Source organism: Mobula birostris, chromosome 32 (assembly GCF_030028105.1).
Source record: "Mobula birostris isolate sMobBir1 chromosome 32, sMobBir1.hap1, whole genome shotgun sequence".
Taxonomy (NCBI): Eukaryota; Metazoa; Chordata; class Chondrichthyes; order Myliobatiformes; family Myliobatidae; genus Mobula; species Mobula birostris.
Window position 1 is genome coordinate 7496228 of NC_092401.1, and position 20549 is coordinate 7516776.

The 20549-nt window shown below is 43.2% G+C and overlaps 1 protein-coding gene across 1 annotated transcript in view; it reads right to left on the reverse strand.

Moving 5' to 3' along the window:
* Positions 1-283: 283 nt before the first annotated feature.
* The window catches only part of LOC140191287 (intercellular adhesion molecule 1-like), an 88375-nt gene continuing 68109 nt past the window's right edge, over positions 284-20549 (reverse strand). Inside the window, exons 6-8 of the mRNA XM_072248559.1 lie at positions 16308-16601; positions 3948-4229; positions 284-1958 (exon numbers count right to left, since the gene is read on the reverse strand). Coding sequence (XP_072104660.1) covers positions 1777-1958; positions 3948-4229; positions 16308-16601 — 758 coding nt within the window. The 3' untranslated portion in view covers positions 284-1776. The remainder of the gene's footprint in view (positions 1959-3947; positions 4230-16307; positions 16602-20549) is intronic.

Consider the following 20549-nt stretch of genomic DNA (forward strand, 5'->3'; position numbering starts at 1 on the left):
GCTTCAGAAGGAAAAGAAGGGGAAGAGAAGGGAACAGTCCAGCAAACAATCCCTGGTTTGCAGAGGTATTAATGTGCCAGACCGAAATGAGAATCAGGTGCCTCAATTAAACAAAGCACCCAACAGAACAAGGGAGAAAACAGGAAAACCGGGAACAAGGATCAATGGACTGGACCGTGAACTGGCATGCAGCCTTTATGGACCGGACCATGACAGCTTCACTATTAAATTATAATACTTTACTTCAATAAATCTACTTTCACAAATATTTACAAAGTAAGTCTTTATTATATCATTACAGAACACTTGCTTAGTTATAGATAGAGTCATAGAAAAATACAGCCTGAAACAGGACCTTTGGACCATCCATTCTGTGCCAAACCATTCAATCTGCTTACTCCTATCAACCTGCACCAGGACCTGAGCCCGCTACCTATGCCACCACTTGTGCTGGCACCTTGTTCTGCACTCTCACGGCTCTCTCAGTGAAGGAGTTTCCCCACACATTCCCCTTCAACTTTTTACCTTTCACCCTTAACCCATGACCTTAGAGGAAAACCTCAGAAAAAAAGCCTCCATACGTTCACTGTATCTGTACCCCTAATAATTTTGTGTTGCTGTTCCTTTCCACATCTTGCGACACATCGGGTGGCAGTTTTGCCATTTCCTTAGCATCTACTGTTTTTAACAAGTCCAAGGTGCTGGCTTGACGCTCAATCTGGCACAGATGGAAAGTGCGTGAGGAGCTGGCCGGATTTGAACTCGGGGGCCATTTGCCTTGAAGTCCAGTGCTGATGCCACTACACCACCAGCCAGCAATTATTTTGTATACCTTTATCAAATCTTCCCTCAATCTTCCCATGTTCCAAGGCATAAGTACAATAAAATATGTCTTTATTGAAAAATAGGAGTATTTTTATAAAATATACAGCATCTACTCAGAAACTACAGTCATTAAAGCTTAGATCTAACTGCTTGCAAAAGGCACAAACAGTATCACAACAGAAACAAATTATGGTACGGTGTAAGTAACCATTACTAAATACACAAGAGGTCACTTTATTAGTGACCACCTGAACCTAACGAAGTAGCTAATGAGTGTACGTTCATGATCTTAAGCTGCTGTAGCTCACCCACTCCAACGTTCGACATGTGCATTCAGGGAAGCTCTTCTGCACACCACTGCTGTAATATGTGGCTATTCGTCGCATTTCTGCCAGCTTGTCAACCACTGTGGCCATTCTCCTCTGACCTCTCATTAACAAGATGTTCTCATCCACAGAACTGCCACTCAATGGATGTTTCTTTTTCGTTTCCTGCACCATTCTCTGTAAACTCTAAAAACTGTTGTGCATAAAAAACCCAAGGAGATCAGCAGTTTCTGAGATACTCAAACCACCTCGTCTGGCACCAATAATCATTCCATGGTCAAAGTCACTCAGATCACATTTCTTCCCCCATTCTGATGTTTGGTCTGAACAACAACTGAACCTCTTGACCATGTCTGTGTGCTTTTATGGATTAAGTTGCTGCCACAATGTCGGCTGATGAGATATTCGATTAACAAGCAGGTGTACCTAATAAGGAGGCCATTGAGTGTATGTGTCCACTTGGTCCTTTGCAAATATATTATGAAATACTAAGTAATGGCAAATTCTAAGGATTGGGAATAATATCATCAATGACAATTGGAACATTGTGGCATCTTACAGAACCAGCAGTTTTTAATACCATTTGTATTGGTTGACTTTGTTTGCAGTTTGCTATGTTCCAGCTTCAGAGTCCCTGGACTAGAAGAATATTGTTCTGATGTTCATTATTGTTGTTGGCCTTTGCATTTGATACCTCATAATTTCCTGTTTTAGATGCTCTGTGCTTCTTGTAGCACATGAATCCCAACAGCAGCAGTATAATTGCTATGATGATTAAGTAATACATCCAATTCTTCCACATTTTACCTGTTGAACATTCATAAAAGCTGTTACACAATTGTCAACAGTTCCAGGTAAATATATTTATTGTAAAACCCTGATCCTTTCAACATTCTATGAGCTTTGCCTGATTTCATAATGCAACCAGACTCTATATGCAAGTTGATTTCTTGAACCTCTGGTAATTGCCCCCACCTTCCTCTCCTTCACTATTCTCCCATTCTTGTTTCCCTCTCTCACCTTATCTCCTTACCTGTCCATCACCTCCCTCTGGTGCTTCTCCCCTTCCCGTTCTTCCATGGTCTTCTGTCCTCTCCTATCGGGTTCCTCCTTCTCCGGCCTTTCATCTCTTCCACCAATCAACTTTTCAGCTCTTCACTTCACCCCTCCCCCTCTCCCAGTTTCACCTATCAGCTGCCACTTTGGACTACTTTCAACCCTCTCCACTCCTTCTTACTCTGACTTCTTCCCTTGACTTCTTTCCATTCTGGTGAAGGGTCTGGGACTGAAATGTCGACTGTTTATTCCCATCCATAGATGCCCTCTGACCTGTTAAGCTTCTCCAGCACATTGCATGTATCGCTCCATATGCCGGTCCCATGTTTTCTCACTTACAAACACATTCCTTACGATAAATAACAACATCATCGTTTACTTACACACTTACATAATGCTTTACAAAGTACCTTTTGAGGAGTAATACACATACAACACTGGAGGAACTTAGCAGGTCAAACAGCATCTATGTGAGGAAATGAACAGAGGACCAGGTTGAAAACCTGGGTGATTAATACTCAATACTCAAGACAGGTAGATGTGCTGAACCTCTGTTGAAAGCTTACAATGCAATATTTGCAATTTATCCACTGATGTATTGTACACAACAATTTCATGTTGTTTCAAAAAAACATGTTGCACCATTTAATTTAACCTGATTCAGCTTTTTTTCCCCAAAATAAGCTAAATATTGAAAGCTCTACTGTAGAAGTATGGGTTAAAAGGGTTAAAAGACATTTGTGTCCTTACAGTAAGAAGCTTTTTCAGTATTGATTACACTGGACAACAAAGATTTTGCTTCCTGAATACTTTTGGGCGTATCTTATGGATCGTGGGCTGCTGATCATGAAAATTTCCCCATAATGTACTATTTTTTAAAGTAAATCACCCATATTGGTTATTTCAATTTATAATTCAAATCAGAATAACAGACGCCAAGATTGAGAAAAGCAATTTTGTTGGTCTGCAAATCAAATAGGTCACCAATTTGAAGAATTTCTAGTGGGATCGGAGAAAATCACATGTTCGGCATTCAAGGATGTTGTTGAAAACTTTCCTGGCAACTACAGAGCACCAAACTATGTGCACCTGATTAACAACATGCTTCAAGCATGCAGAACCATGAAGTGCAGCATGTCACTAAAGATTCATTTTCAGCAGTCCCACTTAGATTTCTTCCCTGCAAACTCTAGTGTTGCCAGTGACGAGCATGGTGAAAGGTTTCACCAGGACATTGCGGTCATGGAGAAACGGTATCAGGGCAACTGGAATCCATCAATGCTGGCTGATTATTGTTGAACACAAGTGAGAAGCCTCAGACACTGAGTACAAACGAAAATCATCAACAAAATATTCTTAGCTTATTTGAACTAGTGCAAAGAGCCAGCACCGTAATGCAATGGAATGCATTATATTCAATAAAAGTTAATCAGAATTAGAATCAGGTTTATTATCACTGGCATGTGTCGTGAAATTTGTTGTTTCTTGTTCCTCCAAATTCTTATGTGATACAAGTAGTCTGAAATTATACTTGTGTTCAGTTTCAAGCGGTCTATCATAAAAAAAACAAGGGAGCAACAGTTTTGAAAAAAAATTTGTTGTCCAGTGTTATTACACACTGATCTAATGTACAGTATTTGTAATTGTGTTACGTGCGGACTTCAAAGACAAAGATGCTTCTCTAAATTAAGCTGATATAAATAAAAACCTTGTCTTGCTTTGATACCAGTATGTACTTACACTGGACATCGAGAGTGGCTGACTGCCGTTTAACAATAGTGTTGTAGTGATGGTGAAGTGTCAGCTCGGCCTCGCAGGTGAACTGCTGTCCATTCAGCTCTGCTCGTGGATTCACAGTGTGGTAGATAGTCAGCCCAGTACTGGCTGACCTGTTCACTAATATCTCACTTCCCTCCTTCAGTCTGAGTTGAAGTTCCCCTGAGACGTTAAACACACTGCAGGTAATATTCACTGGAATTCCCTCAGTGGTGATCGGGATTTGGATTTCAGGGTTGGAGAAAACTGCAATGACGGAGAACATTGTTAAGGTTTGTCTTACCAGCAGGACACCGGATGAGTAGCAGTAGCAGTGAAGGTTTCAAAGGGCAGGGACTGGATAAGGTGGAGGTTGTTCTCTGGCAAAGATGTGATCGGTAGGTGGGAAGCCTTCAAAGGAGAAATTTTGAGAGTGCAGAGTTTGCATTTTCCTGTCAGGATTAAAGGCAAAGTGAATAGGAATAAGGAACCTTGGTTCTCAAGGGATATTGCAACTCTGATAAAGAAGAAGAGAGAGTTGTATGAATGTATAGGAAACAGAGTGTAAATAAGGTGCTTGAGGAGTATAAGAAGTGCAAGAAAATACTTAAGAAAGAAATCAGGAGGGCTAAAAGAAGACATGAGGTTGCCTTGGCAGTCAAAGTGAAGGATAATCCAAAGAGCTTTTACAGGTATATTAAGAGCAAAAGGATTGTAAGGGATAAAATTGGTCCTCTTGAAGATCAGAGTGGTCGGCTATGTGCGGAACCAAAGGAACTGGAGGAGATCTTAAACAACAGAACAACATGAGCCACCCTCCAATCCTCCGGCACTTCACCTGTAGACAGCGACATTTTAAATATTTCTGCCAGGGCTTGTCAACATGGCTTTGTGCATGGTAGGTCATGTTTGACCGATCTATTGGAGTTTGTCGAGGAGGTGACCAGGAAAGTGGATGAAGGGAAGGCAGTGGTTTCAGGTCTCGGCCTGAAACGTCGATTGCACCTCTTCCTACAGATGCTGCCTGGCCTGCTGCGTTCACCAGCAACTTTGATGTGTGTTGCTTGAATTTCCAGCATCTGCAGAATTCCTGTTGTTTGAGATCTTAAATAGGTTTTTTGCGTCTGTATTTACTAAGGAAACTGGCATGAAGTCTATGGAATTAAGGGAAACAAGTAGTGAGATCATGGAAACTGTACAGATCGAAAAGGAGGAGGTGCTTGCTGTCTTGAGGAAAATTAAAATGGATAAATCCCCGGGACCTAATAGGGTGTTCCATCGGACCTTGAAGGAGACTAGCCTTGAAATTGCAGGGGCCCTGGCAGAAATATTTAAAATGTCGTTGTCTACAGCTGAGGTGCCGGAGGATTGGAGGGTGGCTCATGTTGTTCCATTGTTTAGAAAAGGATCAAAAAGTAATCCGGGAAATTATAGGCCGGTAAATTTAACGTAGGTAGTAGATAAGTTATTGGAGGGAGTACTAAGATACAGAATCTACAAGCATTTGGATAGACAGGGACTTATTAGGGAGAGTCAACATGGCTTTTTGCATGGTAGGTCATGTTTGACCGATCTATTGGAGTTTGTCGAGGAGGTTACCAGGAAAGTGGATGAAGGGAAGGCAGTGGATATTGTCTACATGGACTTCAGTAAGGCCTTTGACAAGGTCCTGCATGGGAGGTTAGTTAGGAAAATTCAGTCGCTAGGTATACATGGAGAAGTGGTAAATTGGATTAGACATTGGCTCAATGGAAGAAGCCAAAGAGTGGTGGTAGAGAATTGCTTCTCCGAGTGGAGGCCTGTGACTAGTGGTGTGCCACAGGGATCAGTGCTGGGTCCATTGTTATTTGTCATCTATATCAATGATCTGGATGATAATGTGGTAAATTAGATCAGCAAATTTGCTGATGATACAAAGATTGGAGGTGTAGTAGACAGTGAGGAAGGTTTTCAGAGCCTGCAGAGGGACTTGGACCAGCTGGAAAAATGGGCTGAAAAATGGCAGATGGAGTTTAATACAGACAAGTGTGAGGTATTGCACGTTGGAAGGACAAACTAAGGTAGAACATACAGGGTTAATGGTAAGGCACTGAGGAGTGCAGTAGAACAAAGGGATCTGGGATTACAGATACAAAATTCCCTAAAAGTGGCGTCACAGGTAGATAGGGTCATAAAGAGAGCTTTTGGTACATTGGCCTTTATTAATCAAAGTATTGAGTATAAGAGCTGGAATGTTATGATGAGGTTGTATAAGGCATTGGTGAGGCCGAATCTGGAGTATTGTGTTCAGTTTTGGTCACCAAATTACAGGAAGGATATAAATAAGGTTGAAAGAGTGCAGAGAAGGTTTACAAGGATGTTGCCGGAACTTGAGAAACTCAATTACAGAGAAAGGTTGAATAGGTTAGGACTTTATTCCCTGGAGTGTAGAAGAATGAGGGGACATTTGATAGAGTTATATAAAATTATGATGGGTATAGATAGAGTGAATGCAAGCAGGCTTTTTCCACTGAGGCAAGGGGAGAAAAAAACCAGAGGACATGGGTTAAGGGTGAGGGGGGGAAAGTTTAAAGGGAACATTGGGGGGGGGCTTCTTCACACAGAGAGTGGTGGGAGTATGGAATGAGCTGCCAGAAGAGGTGGTAAATGCGGGTTCTTTTTTAACATTTAAGAATAAATTGGACAGATACATGGATGGAAGGTGTATGGAGGGATATGGTCCATGTGCAGGTCAGTGGGACTAGGCAGAAAATGGTTCGGCACAGCCAAGAAGGGCCAAAAGGCCTGTTTCTGTGCTGTAGTTTTTCTATGGTTTCTATGGAGTTTTATCCCACTGGCAAGCTCTCGCGGGAGTGACCGTTATGAGAGAGACTGTGGCCCTGGCACAAGAAAATAGCATCCATCATCAAGGGCTTCCACCACCCAGGCCATGATCTCTTCATACTTCTGCCATTGGGAAGGAGGTACAGGAGCTTCAGGTCTCATACCAGCAAGTTCAGTAACAGTTATTACCTTTCAACCATCAACTCCTGAACCAGCATGGATAACTTCACTCACCTCAACAATGAACTGATTCCACAACCTATGGACTCAATTTCAAGGACTCTATAAATTACAATCTCAGCTTTCTTTCTTTCTTTTTTATTATTGTACTTGCACAGGTTGCCTTCTTTAGCACATTGTTTTTTTTTTGTCAGACTTTGTGTGTAGCTTTTCACTGATTATATTGTCTTTCTTTGTTCTAAACTCTGAATGCCTGCAAGAAAATGAATCTCAGGGTGGCACCTGGTGACATATACACACTTTAATAATAAACTTACTTTGAACCTTGAAAGCTTACTCATTATACGTTACAGAGGCCAGGGCATTGGTATACTGCTGCTGTGGGACGCGGGCAATAGTGGACGTTGGGAATGTCCCCAATCTCCCTCATCTGCACCTGGAGGTTGTGCGCTCAGCTGCAGCTCCTTTTGGACCCCAGTAGCAGTTGGGGCTGTGGATGGTCAGGCTATGGAGAATCTGGGATGCAGAGAATGTCGGAGACAGCACAGTTGGTGAGTTGTTCGTGTCACTGATACAGTAGAGATGGGAGGGTATCGAGGGAGGGTAGTCAGGGCAGCCAGCTAATTCATTCCCTTTGCAAACTTGGCTCAACGTGTTCATGCCAGCTGTGTCACTGAGCAAGCTAGTCCCACCGCTCATGTTTGGCAAATTGCCCCCTCATCCATGTATTTATCTAAAGATTCAAATGCACTTGGTTCGTTTATTATCAAAGTACATATGCAGTATACAACTCTGAGATTCGTCTTCACCAGATAGCCACGAAACAAACAAAACCATGGTAGTCGCTCAACGAAACACGTCAGCAGCCCTGTACCCCACACAAAAAAAACCCATACACTGCAAATGGGAACATGATCATTAACCCCACCGCGCGAAAAAGAATGACAAATCTCACAAAACAGCAAGAACATCCAACCCGAACCCCTTCCCTGACAGATCATGCCAAATGGCAACAAGAACACCAACCCACTCCCTCACACAGAAAAAAAAACTTACCGATTGCACCAAACTACAACAAGAAAGAATGACTGGAAACACAGAATGGGAAAAAAAAACCTAGAAGTGACGAATTGACAATAAACTGGACTGGTCAAAGAACACTGAGGCTGTCTACAAGAAGGGCCAGAGCCGTCTCCATTTCCTGAGGAGACTGAGGTCCTTTAACATCTGCCGGACGATGCTGAGAATGTTCCATGAGTCTGTGGTGGCCAGTGCGATCATGTTTGCTGTTGTGTGCTGGGGCAGCAGGCTGAGGGTAGCAGACACCAACAGAATCAACAAACTTATCCGTAAGGGCAGTGATGTTGTGGGGATGGAACTGGACTCTCTGACGGTGGTGTCTGAAAAGAGGATGCTGTCCAAGTTGCATGCCATCTTGGTTAATGTCTCCCATCCACTGCATAATGTACTGGGTGGGCAAAGGAGTACATTCAGCCAGAGGCTCATTCCACCGAGATGCAACACAGAGCGTCATAGGAAGTCATTCCTGCCTGTGGCTATCAAACTTTACAACTCCTCCCTTGGAGGGTCAGACACCCTGAGCCAATAGGCTGGTCCTGGACTTATTTCCTGGCATAATTTATATATTATTATTTAATTATTTATGGTTTTATTACTATTTAATTATTTATGGCGCAACTGTAACAAAAACCAGTTTCCCCCGGGATCAATAAAGTATGACTATGACTGTGACTAAATGATGGAGACCAATTTGAACTACAGTTAGTTTGAACTTCAGTCCACAGTCCAATCCACAGAGGGCAGATCTTCGGTAACATTGAGGGAGAGGGACCTTCCATGATCCGTAACACACAGGCACCTTATCCGGCAGCAGCGAGAGATCCATCACAGCAGAGAGCAAGAGGCAGGTAGTCAGCGATAGGCACTTGCTCACCTCCGCATGCGGTTTGATGTTTCATTCTTCCTCGATGCTTTGAACGATGAGAAATGGAGTCGACCATGGGCTCACACATCGTTTCTTCCCCTCGAGGCCACTTGCGCATGCCTCCTGGAACTTTCTCGGGACAGCAAAGAGCGCTAGATCTCTCAATCAGTCTCCAAACTGTAAGTCACAGGCTTCAACAGTTCCAGAAACACACTTAAAATAAAAAGATGTAGAAAAAGTGAAATAAACAGTTCCGTGGACTATCTAAAAGGCGTCACCATGTGCCCACCTCAACCACTATTTCTGGAGGCTCATTCTATGTGTGCATCTCCCTTTGTGTGAAGAAGCTGCCTTGAAATTGGAGAGTTGACATGACATCTAAAAATTTGATAAACTTTTATAGATGTGTGGTGGAGAGTATATTGACTGGCTGCAGCACAGCCTGGTATGGAAGCCTTGTATGGTAAATCTGACCCAGTACATCACGTGTAAAGCCCTCCCAACCAATCAGTACATCTACATGAAACACTGTTGTAGGAAAGCAGCATTCATCTTCAGGGATCCTCATCACCCAGGCCGTGCTGACATCGGATAGCAGGTACAAGAGCCTCAGGACTCACACCATCAGGATCAAGAACAGTTACTACCCCTCAACCACCAGGCTCTTGAATAAAAGGGGATAACTACGCTCAACTTCACTTGCCCCATCAGTGAAATGTTCCCACAACTAATGGTCTCACTTTCAAGGACTCTTTATCTCACCATCTCATGTTCTCATTATTTATTGTTTTTGATCTTAATTTACATTTACACAGTTTGTTATCTTCTGCACTCTGGTTGATCTTTCACTGATCCTGTTATAGTTACTATTCTATAGATTTGCTGAGTATATATCTCAGGGTTATATAAGGTGACATATATGTACTTTGATAATAAACCTTGCTTTGAACTTTGAACTTTTGAAGTTTAAATCTCTGGCCTCTGATGTTAAGCCTTGGCCCCTCATTTTCATTGCCTCCTCTCTTGGAAAAAGACTATGTGCTTTCACCCTGTCTATTATCCTCATGATACCCTATAAGGTCAGCCCCTCAACCTCCTACACTGCAGGGAATAGAGTGCTAGTCTACCCAACCTCCCCTTGTATCTCAGCCCCTCCATCACCCTCCCCACCACAGGTCCAAGCAACATCCTGGTTAATCTGCTCTACACTCTTTCTAGTTTAATAACATCTTTCCTATAACAGGGTGACCAAAGCCGTACACAGTACTCCAAATGCTGCCCTATCAACATCTCATATAACTGCAATATAACTTCCCAACTTCTACGCTCAATGCCCTGAGGGTACCAGTGAACCAGAATCAGGTTTAGTATCACAGTCGTACTGTAAATCATAAAGTTTGTTAAACTGAGGCAGCAGACTATTGCAATACATAATCATAATAACTATACATTACATTAAGTATATATATTAATGGAAATTATTTGTGCTGAACGTGTATAAAGTATGCCAAATGACTTCTTCACCACCCTATCTACCTGTGACACTACTCTCAGTGAACTGTGCACTTGAACTGCTAGGTCCCTCTGTTCCATAACACTCCCCAGTGCTCACTGTATAAGTCCTACCCAGCTTCAAAGTTCAAAATAAAGTTTATTGTCAGCGTACATACATGTCACCACGTACAATCCTCAGTTTCTTTTCCTGTGAACCCTCTCAGCAAACCTATGGAACAGTAACTGTAGACAGGATCGGCGAACAACAAACTGTGCAAATGCAGATATAAATAAATAGCAATACACAACGAGCACAAAATAACAAGGTAAAGAGTCCTTAAAGTGAGACCATCAGTTGTGGGAACACCAGAAATAGAAGGAGTGTAGTTATTCCCTTTTTGTTCAAAAGTCTGATGATTGAGGGGCAGTAACTGTTCTTGAACCTGGTGGGGTGAGTTCTGAGGCTCCTGTACCTTCTACCTGCTGGCAGCAGCGAGAAAAGAGCATGGCCTGGGTGGTGATGATCTCTGACGATGGATGCTGCTTTTCTACGGCAACGTTTCATGTAGACGTGCTCAATGGTTGAGAGGACTTTACCTGTGATGTACTGGGCCGAATCCACTGCCTTTTCTATGATTTTCCGCTCAAAGGCATTGGTTGGATCTCCCAAAATGCAACACGTCATATTTATCTGGATTACCAACCGTTTGCCAATTCTCAGCCAACATTACCAAGCTGATCACGAAGCTTCTGTAATTTTTCATTAACTTCCACACTACCTGCAGCTACCACTGTGTAATATTATCCATAAACTTACTAACTATGGCTGTACATTTATCACAAGCAGATCAGGCTTATTATCACTGACACATCTTGTAAAATTTGTTGTTCTGTAGCTGCAGTACAGAAAAAGGTATAAAAAAAATTACTGTTCCAATCAATAGTGTCAAAGATGAATAAGGAGGCAGTGTTCATGAATTGTTCAGATATCTGATGCTAGGGGGGACAAAACTCTTCCTAAAACATTGAGTGGGGGTCTTCAGGCTCCTGTGCCTCCTCCCTGATGGTGGCAACGAGAAGGGGGTACATCCGAATCATTTCTATAAATTACAACTAATGAAGGTCCAAGCACCGACCCCCATGGTACACCTCCAGACACAGGCCCACAGTCAGAGGAACAACCCTCAACCAGCACCCTCTAGTTCCCTGCAGTGAGCCAATTCTGATTCCAATCAGCCATCTCCCCGAGTCCCGTACAATCTAACTGTTCAGGCTAGCCTGCCGGGAGGGAGCTTGTCAGAGGCCTTGCTAACGTTCATCCAGACAACATAAATTGCCCTACCTACACTCACCTACCCCCTTAGCTACTTCCTCAAAGAACTCCAAAAGATTTGTCAGGCATGACTTCCCACAGAGCAAAACCCAAATCAGACCCTGTCTCTCCAAAGGGTCTGATGGTTTCTGTAGCTGCAAGAGACTCCAGGTTGATACATTGCCTCCTTGAAGTTAGGATCAAAGATATCTCAGAGTGGCTGCAGGACGTTCTGAAATGGTTTGGTAAACAGCCAGAGGTCATGGTACATGTAAGTAACAATAACATAGGTCAGAGGAGAGATGAGGTTCTGTGGCTTGAGCTTAGGGAGCTAAGTGCCCATTTGAAGAGCAGAAGCTTAAAGGTTGTAACTTAGACCATAAGATATAGGAGCAGAATTAAGCCATTTAACCCATCAAATCTGTTCCACCATTTCATCATATCTGACCCATTTTCCTTCTCGGCCCCAATCTCCTGCCTTCTCCCTTAATCCATTCATGCCCTGACTAATCAAGAATCGACCAACCTCTGCCTTAAATATACGTAAAGGCTTGGTTTGCACGGCTGTCAGTAACAATGAAAAATCCACAGATTCACCGCTCTCTGGCTAAAGAAAGTCCTCCTCACCTCTGTTCTAAAAGGACACCCCTCTATTCTGAAGCTGTGTCCTCTGGTCCTAGACTCTCCCACCATAGGAAACATCTCCTCCACATCCATTCTGTTGAGGCCTTTCAACATCTGATAGGTTTCAACTAGGGCGCCCCTCATTCTTCTGAATTCCAGAGAATACAGGCCCAGAGTCATCAGACGCTCTTCATACGACAAGCCATTCAACCCTGGAATCATTTTTGTGAACCTCCTTTGAACCCTCTCCAGTGTCAGCACATCCTTTCTGACTCGCAATACTCCAGATGAGGCCTCAGCCGTATTGTATTTAGCCTCAACATTACATCCTTGCTTTTATATTTTATTCCTCTTGAAATGAATGCTGACATCGCATTCGTCTTCCTCACCACACATTCTACCTGCAAATTAACATTTAGGGAAATCCTGCACATGGGCTCTTAACTTGATAAGCAGCCTCATGTGTGGCGGCTTGTCAAAGGCCTTCTGAAAATCCAAATACCCACCATCTACCGATTCTCTTTTATCCATCCTGCTTGTTATTTCCTCAAAGAATTCCAACACATTCGTCAGGCAAGATTTTCCCTTGAGGAAGCTATGCTGACGATGGCCTATTTAATCATGTGCCCCAGGAACCCTAAAACCACATCCTTAACTTCTTGATTGCCTCTGGTGGCACGAGCCAGTGAATATGGGAATATAGGGATGGGTGGGATCAATGTGTGACTAAAGGGATGGTGCTCAAGGATAGACTTTAGCTTCCTGTATCATTGGAACTGTTTCTGAGGAAGCTGGGACCTCCATAAGTGGAATGAGTTGCAAGTTAGCCACAGTGGGAGATTAACATGCTTGCTGGCAGATTTGCAGGTGGAAGGTTTAAATTGTGTTGCAGGGGAAGGAGCTCAGAACAGTGTTTCAGATAGAGCACCTAGAGGAGAAAAAGTATGTTTCAAAGACAAAGCAAATGAGTAAGTGTGCGTGAAGAAAAGTCACCACTAAATTGCATTTATTTTAATGCAAGGTGTATAACCGGTAAAGCAGATGACCTCAAAGCTTTGATTAAGAAAGTGATCTACAATATTGCCATCACTGATGGCAGGATTGTCAAGTCAGTATTCCAGGATATAGAATTTTCAGCTATGACAATAGTGAGAGAATGAAAGAGGGAGGAAGGAAATATTCCACGGTTAGTTAGAGATTGATAATGGGATGGGGAGGGAAGAGGAATGAGGGAACGAAAAAGGAAGGAAATATTGCACACAACACACATCAAAGTTGCTGGTGAACGCAGCAGGCCAGGCAGCATCTCTAGGAAGAGGTACAGTCGACGTTTCAGGCCGAGACCCTTCGTCAGGACTGACTGAAGGAAGAGCTAGTAAGAGATTTGAAAGTGGGAGGGGGAGGAGGAGATCCAAAATGATAGGAGAAGACAGGAGGGGGAGGGATGGAGCCAAGAGCTGGACAGGTGATTGGCAAAAGGGGTATGAGAGGATCATGGGACAGGAGGCCCAGGGAGGAAGAAAGGGGGAGGGCGGAAAAACCCAGAGGATGGGTAAGGGGTATAGTGAGAGGGACAGAGGGAGGAAAAGGAGAAAGAGAAAAAGAATGTGTGTATATAAATAAATAAATAACGGATGGGGGACGAGGGGAAGGTGGGGCATTAGCGGAAGTTAGAGAAGTCAATGTTCATCCCATCAGGTTGGAGGCTACCCAGATGGAATATAAGGTGTTGTTCCTCCAACCTGACTGTGGCTTCATCTTTACAGTAGAGGGGGCCGTGGATAGACATATCAGAATGGGAATGGGATGTGGAATTAAAATGTGTGGCCACTGGGTGGTCCTGCTTTCTCTAGCGGACAGAGCATAGGTGTTCAGTGAAACGATCTCCCAGTCTGCATTGGGTCTCGCCAATATATAGAAAGCCACATCGGGAGCACCGGACGCAGTATATATCACCCCCAGCCAACTCACAGGTGAAGTGTCACCTCACCTGGAAGGACTGTCTGGGGCCCTGAATGGTGGTAAGGGAGGAAGTGTAAGGGCATGTGTAGCACTTGTTCTGCTTACAAGGATAAGTGCCAGGAGGGAGATCGGTGGGGAGGGATGGGGGGGGGTGCGAACGGACAAGGGAGTCGCGTAGGGAGTGATCCCTGTGGAAATCTGGGGGTGTGGGGGAGGGAAAGATGTGCTTAATGGTGGGATCCCATTGGAGGTGGCGGAAGTTACGGAGAATTATATGTTGGACCCGGAGGCTGGTGGGGTGGTAGGTGAGGAACAGGGGAGCCCTATTCCTAGTGGGGTGGCGGGAGGATGGAGTGAGAGCAGATGTGCATGAAATGGGGGAGATGTGTTTGAGAGCAGAGTTGATGGAGGAGGAAGGGAAGTCCCTTTCTTTAAAAAAGGACGACATCTCCTTCATCCTGGAATGAAAAGCCTCATCCTGAGAGCAGTTAGTTAAAGATTGAAATCTGCCCAGAAGTATCACAATCAGGGGTCATTTTTAAATTAAAAGATTTTTTTTTCAGTTAGCATGTGGATTGTATTTTCTCGGTGTAAGCTCGTGGGTTTGCAATGTTCCTTGGATTGTTTACTTTTTACGTCTAATTGTTTGTCTTCGGACTAGCGCTGGGTTTTCACTTTGTGTTGCAGGAGTCTCATTTGGGATCATGGGGATTGTTAAGCTTGCTTTGTATTTATCACTTCTACTCAGTTTGGGGTGAGTGAATTAGCACGGGATTTCCAATGTCTTGTATCGTAGTTGTTGTCCTTGTGGCCTATTGCTTCATTTCAACTCTGCGGCTGTCAGAATTCCTACCTGTTCCAGGGTGTAGTTCAGGGGAAGTTGCCAACCCCTCTTTGCTCCGTCATTGTGAATGCTTGTCTGGTGAAGCTCTGACTGGGGACTTCCGTGTATCATAACTGATTCAGTTCTACAAGATTCTGTAGAGACTGCCTGAATGCCCACCCATCTCCTCCCTCTAGTGCTCCTCCATGGCCTTCTGTCTCTTTAACCAATTTACTTCTCAGCTCTTTACTTCATCCCCCCCCCCTTCAGGTTTCACCTATCACCTTGCATCTCTGTCTCCCCTCCTCCACCTTTTAAAGCTTTTTTTTCTCCAGTCCTGCCAAAGGGGTTCAGCCCAAAACGTCGACTGTACTCTTTTCCTAGATGCTGCCTGGCCTGCTGAGATCCTCCAGCATTTTGCGTGTGCTGCCTGAGCTCTTGTTAGTTTTGCCGGCAATTTTTGTAGTACTGTATATCTCTTGTTTTGCTTGAATTGCCGAAGTGTCTGGGATTCCTGAACTTGAGTTTGCCAGTGACCCTGACAAGAAGAGCTTTTTTGATTGAGTATAGGGTAGAACAATGAGTGAAGGAGCATTATCGGACCTTATCTGGGCGAATGTAGATGGCCAAGTGGATGAAGTGTCAGCTGGGGAACATTTTGGAGAATGCCATGTTTGCCTAGGTTGTCACTGAGCTGAAAAAGATGCAGAAAGGATTTATAAGTATGTTGCCAGGACTAGACTGCTTGACTTGTAAGGAGGGATTAGCTGTATTTTTCACAGTTTAAGAATAAATCTTTTCTAAACCCTGTTTTCTGTCCTTAAGTTAACTTCTTATCCATATATAAATATGTTTTATTTTCCTTGGATCTTAATTTTACTAAATATTATATGAGTTGATATGAAAGATAGCCTTAGATACAAAGGAAAAGATGGGATAGTAGCAGGCCTTGGGCAGACAATCCACATTCATGTTTACATCAGTTCAACATAGTCACCTCATTCCCATGTCTCTCTTTTGCTTCCATTCATTGGTTAATTTCAATGTCAATTATACTCATTGGCTACTTTGTCATTCTGATCAACTGTGCCACAAACATTTGAAGCAACCTCACTATCTAGGGAAAAGTGGCAGGCATTAACAATCAGGACCGATAATAATTGTAACATCCAGCATATTTACCATACACCTCAATAGCAACGGAGTCCGTCTTTGGTAGAATGAAGGGATAATCCTCAAAGTCTGCCGTACAGACGAATTCGGTCAGACCAGTCTCGTGTGGTATCCATGGTGTTGTTGCCCAGACAGTGAGGTGACCTGACACATTGGTATCGGACTTCCATTCTGTACCATTCTCAGTCCACATTACTCTCACCTTCTCAGCAGGATAGACGTTTGGGATTTTACATGTTAACTTGACCTGCTGATTCAGTTCTACGGGGTCTCGGTTGAAGATCTTGGGAGGCTCTGGGAAAGCTGCAAGACACATAAGAAATACACTGCTTATCATTCTGCTGTGGTGTCTTTCAGATACTGACGGACACAGCTGGAAACAGGCCAGATCACACATCCTGGGAGCCCGTCATACCTAAACCACCACTGGAGAGACACATACTCTTCATTCATGAGATTACTGATTTCCTAATTGGTCAGGACATGAAGGGATACAGGGAGAGGGCAGGAAATTGAGGCTGAGAGGGACAATGATGAAATGGTGGAGCAGACTCGTTGGGCCAAATGGTCTAATTCTGCTCCTGTATCTTACGGTCTTATTTTTTCCAAATATTCAGATTAAAATTCAGCCTTGTTCTTCAGCCCGGTGCACTCATTAATGAACTTCAGGGTAAGTTTAACTTCTATCTGGCTTTAACATCCCTCTTGTGACTCGGTCTTCAGATTAACCGTGAAGGGTATAAGTTTATCAAGTTATCTTGGTATCCCTGTTTCAGAATCTACTCTTGACCAACACATCTATTAACTATCAAGGTGTACAGTTGCAGCCAGATGTGTTTCCATCAGACTCCCCTTTGGCGTTGGGAAGCATTCATCCTAAGAAGAACGGTACAAAGTCAAACCAACCATGTAGCCATTTATGTATAAAAGCTAATAACCATATAACCATATAACAATTACAGCATGGAAACAGGCCATCTCGGCCCTTCTAGTCCATGCCGAACTCTTACTCTCACTTAGTCCCACCGACCTGCACTCAGCCCATAACCCGCCATTCCTTTCCTGTCCATATAGCTGTCCAGTTTAACTTTAAACGACAACATCGAACCTGCCTCAACCACTTCTGCTGGAAGCTCATTCCACACGGCCACCACTCTCTGAGTAAAGAAGTTCCCCTTCATGTTACCCCTAAACTTTTGCCCTTTAACTCTCAACTCATGTCCTCTTGTTTGAATCTCTCCACTCTCAAAGGAAAAACCCTATCCACGTCAACTCTATCTATCCCCCTCATAATTTTAAATACCTCTATCAAGTCCCCCCTCAACCTCCTATGTTCCAAAGAATAAAGACCCAACTTGCTCAACCTTTCTCTGTAACTTAGGTGATGAAACCTTGGTAACATTCTTGTAAACCTTCTCTGTACTCTCTCTATTATGTTAACATCTTTCCTATAATTCGGTGACCAAAACTGTACACAATACTCCAAATTTGGCCTCACTAATGCCTTGTACAATTTCAACATTACATCCCAACTCCTATACTCAATGCTCTGATTTATAAAGGCCAGCATACCAAAAGCTTCCTTCACCACCCTATCCACATGAGATTCCACCTTCAGGGAACTATGTACCATTATTCTTAAATCCCTCTGTTCTACTGCACTCTTCAATGCCCTACTATTTACCATGTATGTCCTATTTTGATTAGTTCTACCAAAGTGTAGCACCTCACATTTTCAGCATTAAACTCCATCTGTCACCTCTCAGCCCACTCTTCTAACTGGCCTAAATCTCTGCAAGCTTTGAAAACCTACTTCATTATCCACAACTCCACCTATCTTAGTATCATCTGCATACTTACTCATCCAATTTACCACCCCATCATCCAGATCATTAATGTATATGACAAATAACACTGGACCCAGTACAGATCCCTGAGACACACCACTAGTCACCGGCCTCCAATCTGACAAACAGTTATCCACCACCACTCTCTGGCGTCTCCCATCCAGCCACTGCTGAATCCATTTTACTACTTCAATATTAATACCTAACGATTGAACCTTCCTAACCAACCTTCCATGTGGGACCTTGTCAAAGGCCTTACTGACAACATCCACCGCTTTACCCTCGTCAACATTCCTAGTAACCTCTTCAAAAAAATTAATAAGATTTTTTTAACATGACCTTCTACGCACAAATCCATGTTGACTGTTCCTAATCAGACCCCGTCTATCCAGATAATTATTTATACTATCTCTAAGAATACTTTCCATCAATTTACCCACCACTGACGTCAAACTCACAGGCTGATAATTGCTAGGTTTACTCTTAGAACCCTTTTTAAACAATGGAAAACATGAGCAATACGCTAATCCTCCGGCACCATCCCTGTTTCTAATGATATTTGAAATATTTCTGTCAGAGCCCCTGCTATTTCCACACTAACTTCCCTCAATGTCCTAGGGAATATCCTGTCAGGACCCGGAGACTTATTCACTTTTATATTCCTTAAAAGCTCCAGTACTACTTCTTCTTTAATCATCATAGTTTCCATAACTTCTCTACCTGTTTCCCTTATCTTACACAATTCAATATCCTTCTCCTTAGTGAATACCGAAGAAAGGAAATTGTTAAGAATCTCCCCCATCTCTTTTGGCTCCACACATAGCTGTCCACTCTGATTCTCTAAGGAACCAATTTTATCCCTCACTATCCTTTTGCTATTTATATAACAGTAGAAACCCTTTGGATTTATTTTGACCTTACTTGCCAAAGCAACCTGCTAATGCTGCATGATTGCAGAAATCAAGGATTTTGTGCTTCTTCTCTTGTATATGCGAGAACTAGGCCTCAAGCCACGGTCTCACCTGCTTACAACCACAAGGCGAGAGGCGTTGAAGCCAGTATGATCCACCAGGGGTGGTGTGGTGAGGCCCCTAGGCTGGAGTCAGTGCTGACCCGTAGCGTTCACTTGGCAGAAGACAAGCTCCATTGTGGTCAACTACAAATCTCTGCAGCTTCAGTCTAGACTCTTTTATTGCGTGGCTGTGTCTTACCTTTATGTGCTTGCTATCGTGTACATGCTATGTGTGCTTTGTGCTGTGTGACTGTCGGTGCTGTGTTCAGCAACTTCGCTGTCTCATTTGGCTGTATTCATGTATGGTTCAATGACAATTAAACTTGAATTTAATTAAGGATGGGAAAATCTATCCATTCTATAAATGGATTCTGTCTCACATTGCACTGTCTTTACCTTGCCTGAAATATCATTCTAGGAAATAGATCATTTAACGTCCTCTCTTCTAGAAACAACATACATATGATAGCTATTTGTCTATTCACAAGAGTGATACGCCCTGGAAAACAATTTGTTTAGCCAAAGTTTGTAATGGAAAAAGGCAGATGAATTGCATTCTGGCATGATGTATTCCTATGCACAAAGAGTGGGATGATCTTATGGTGGCAAAATAATTAGTGACTTCCATTTATTTCTACACTTAGTGGCTACCTCTTTAGGTGTTGGGGGCCAGCCAATCATCTGGCAGCAACTCAATGCATAAAAGCATGCCACCATGGTCAAGAGGTTCATTTGTTATTCAGACCAAACATCAGAATGGGGAAGAAATGTGATCTAAGTGACTTTGACTGTGGAGTGATTGTTGGTGCCAGACAGGGTGGTTTGAGTATCTCAGAACCTACTGATCTCCCAAGGTTTTCACGCACCAGCAGTCTCTAGACTTTACAGTGAACGGTGTGAAAAACAAAAAAATACACATCCAGCGAGAGGCCATTCTGTGGGCGAAAATGCCTTGTTAATGAGAGAAGCCGGAGGAGAATGGCCGGATTGATTCAAGCTGACAGGAAGGTGACAGTAACTCATATCGCCACAGATTACAACAGTGGTTTGCAGACAAGCTTCTCTGAACACACAGAGATACCTCCTTTACATAACAAAGAGACCATTGAGTGTATAAGTGAACCATGTATCTGTTTGGTTTCATTGTATTCTGTATCACTTTTGTCATCTGGTGAGCTGTGTCCTTGGTTCTCCCACTTCTCCCCCAACTGGCCTCACGTATCTCTTCGGTAAGTTCACCTTCGTTGCAATCTTCAGGAGATCTCTTTTCATCCCATAAATCTTAGGCAACAGTTACCAAAGTGAGATCCCCAAGAGAACAAGCCTAGCTTGTGCTGATTGTGCTGGACACTCACGTGCTGCCCTGACTGGCATACGTGGCGGTAAATATTA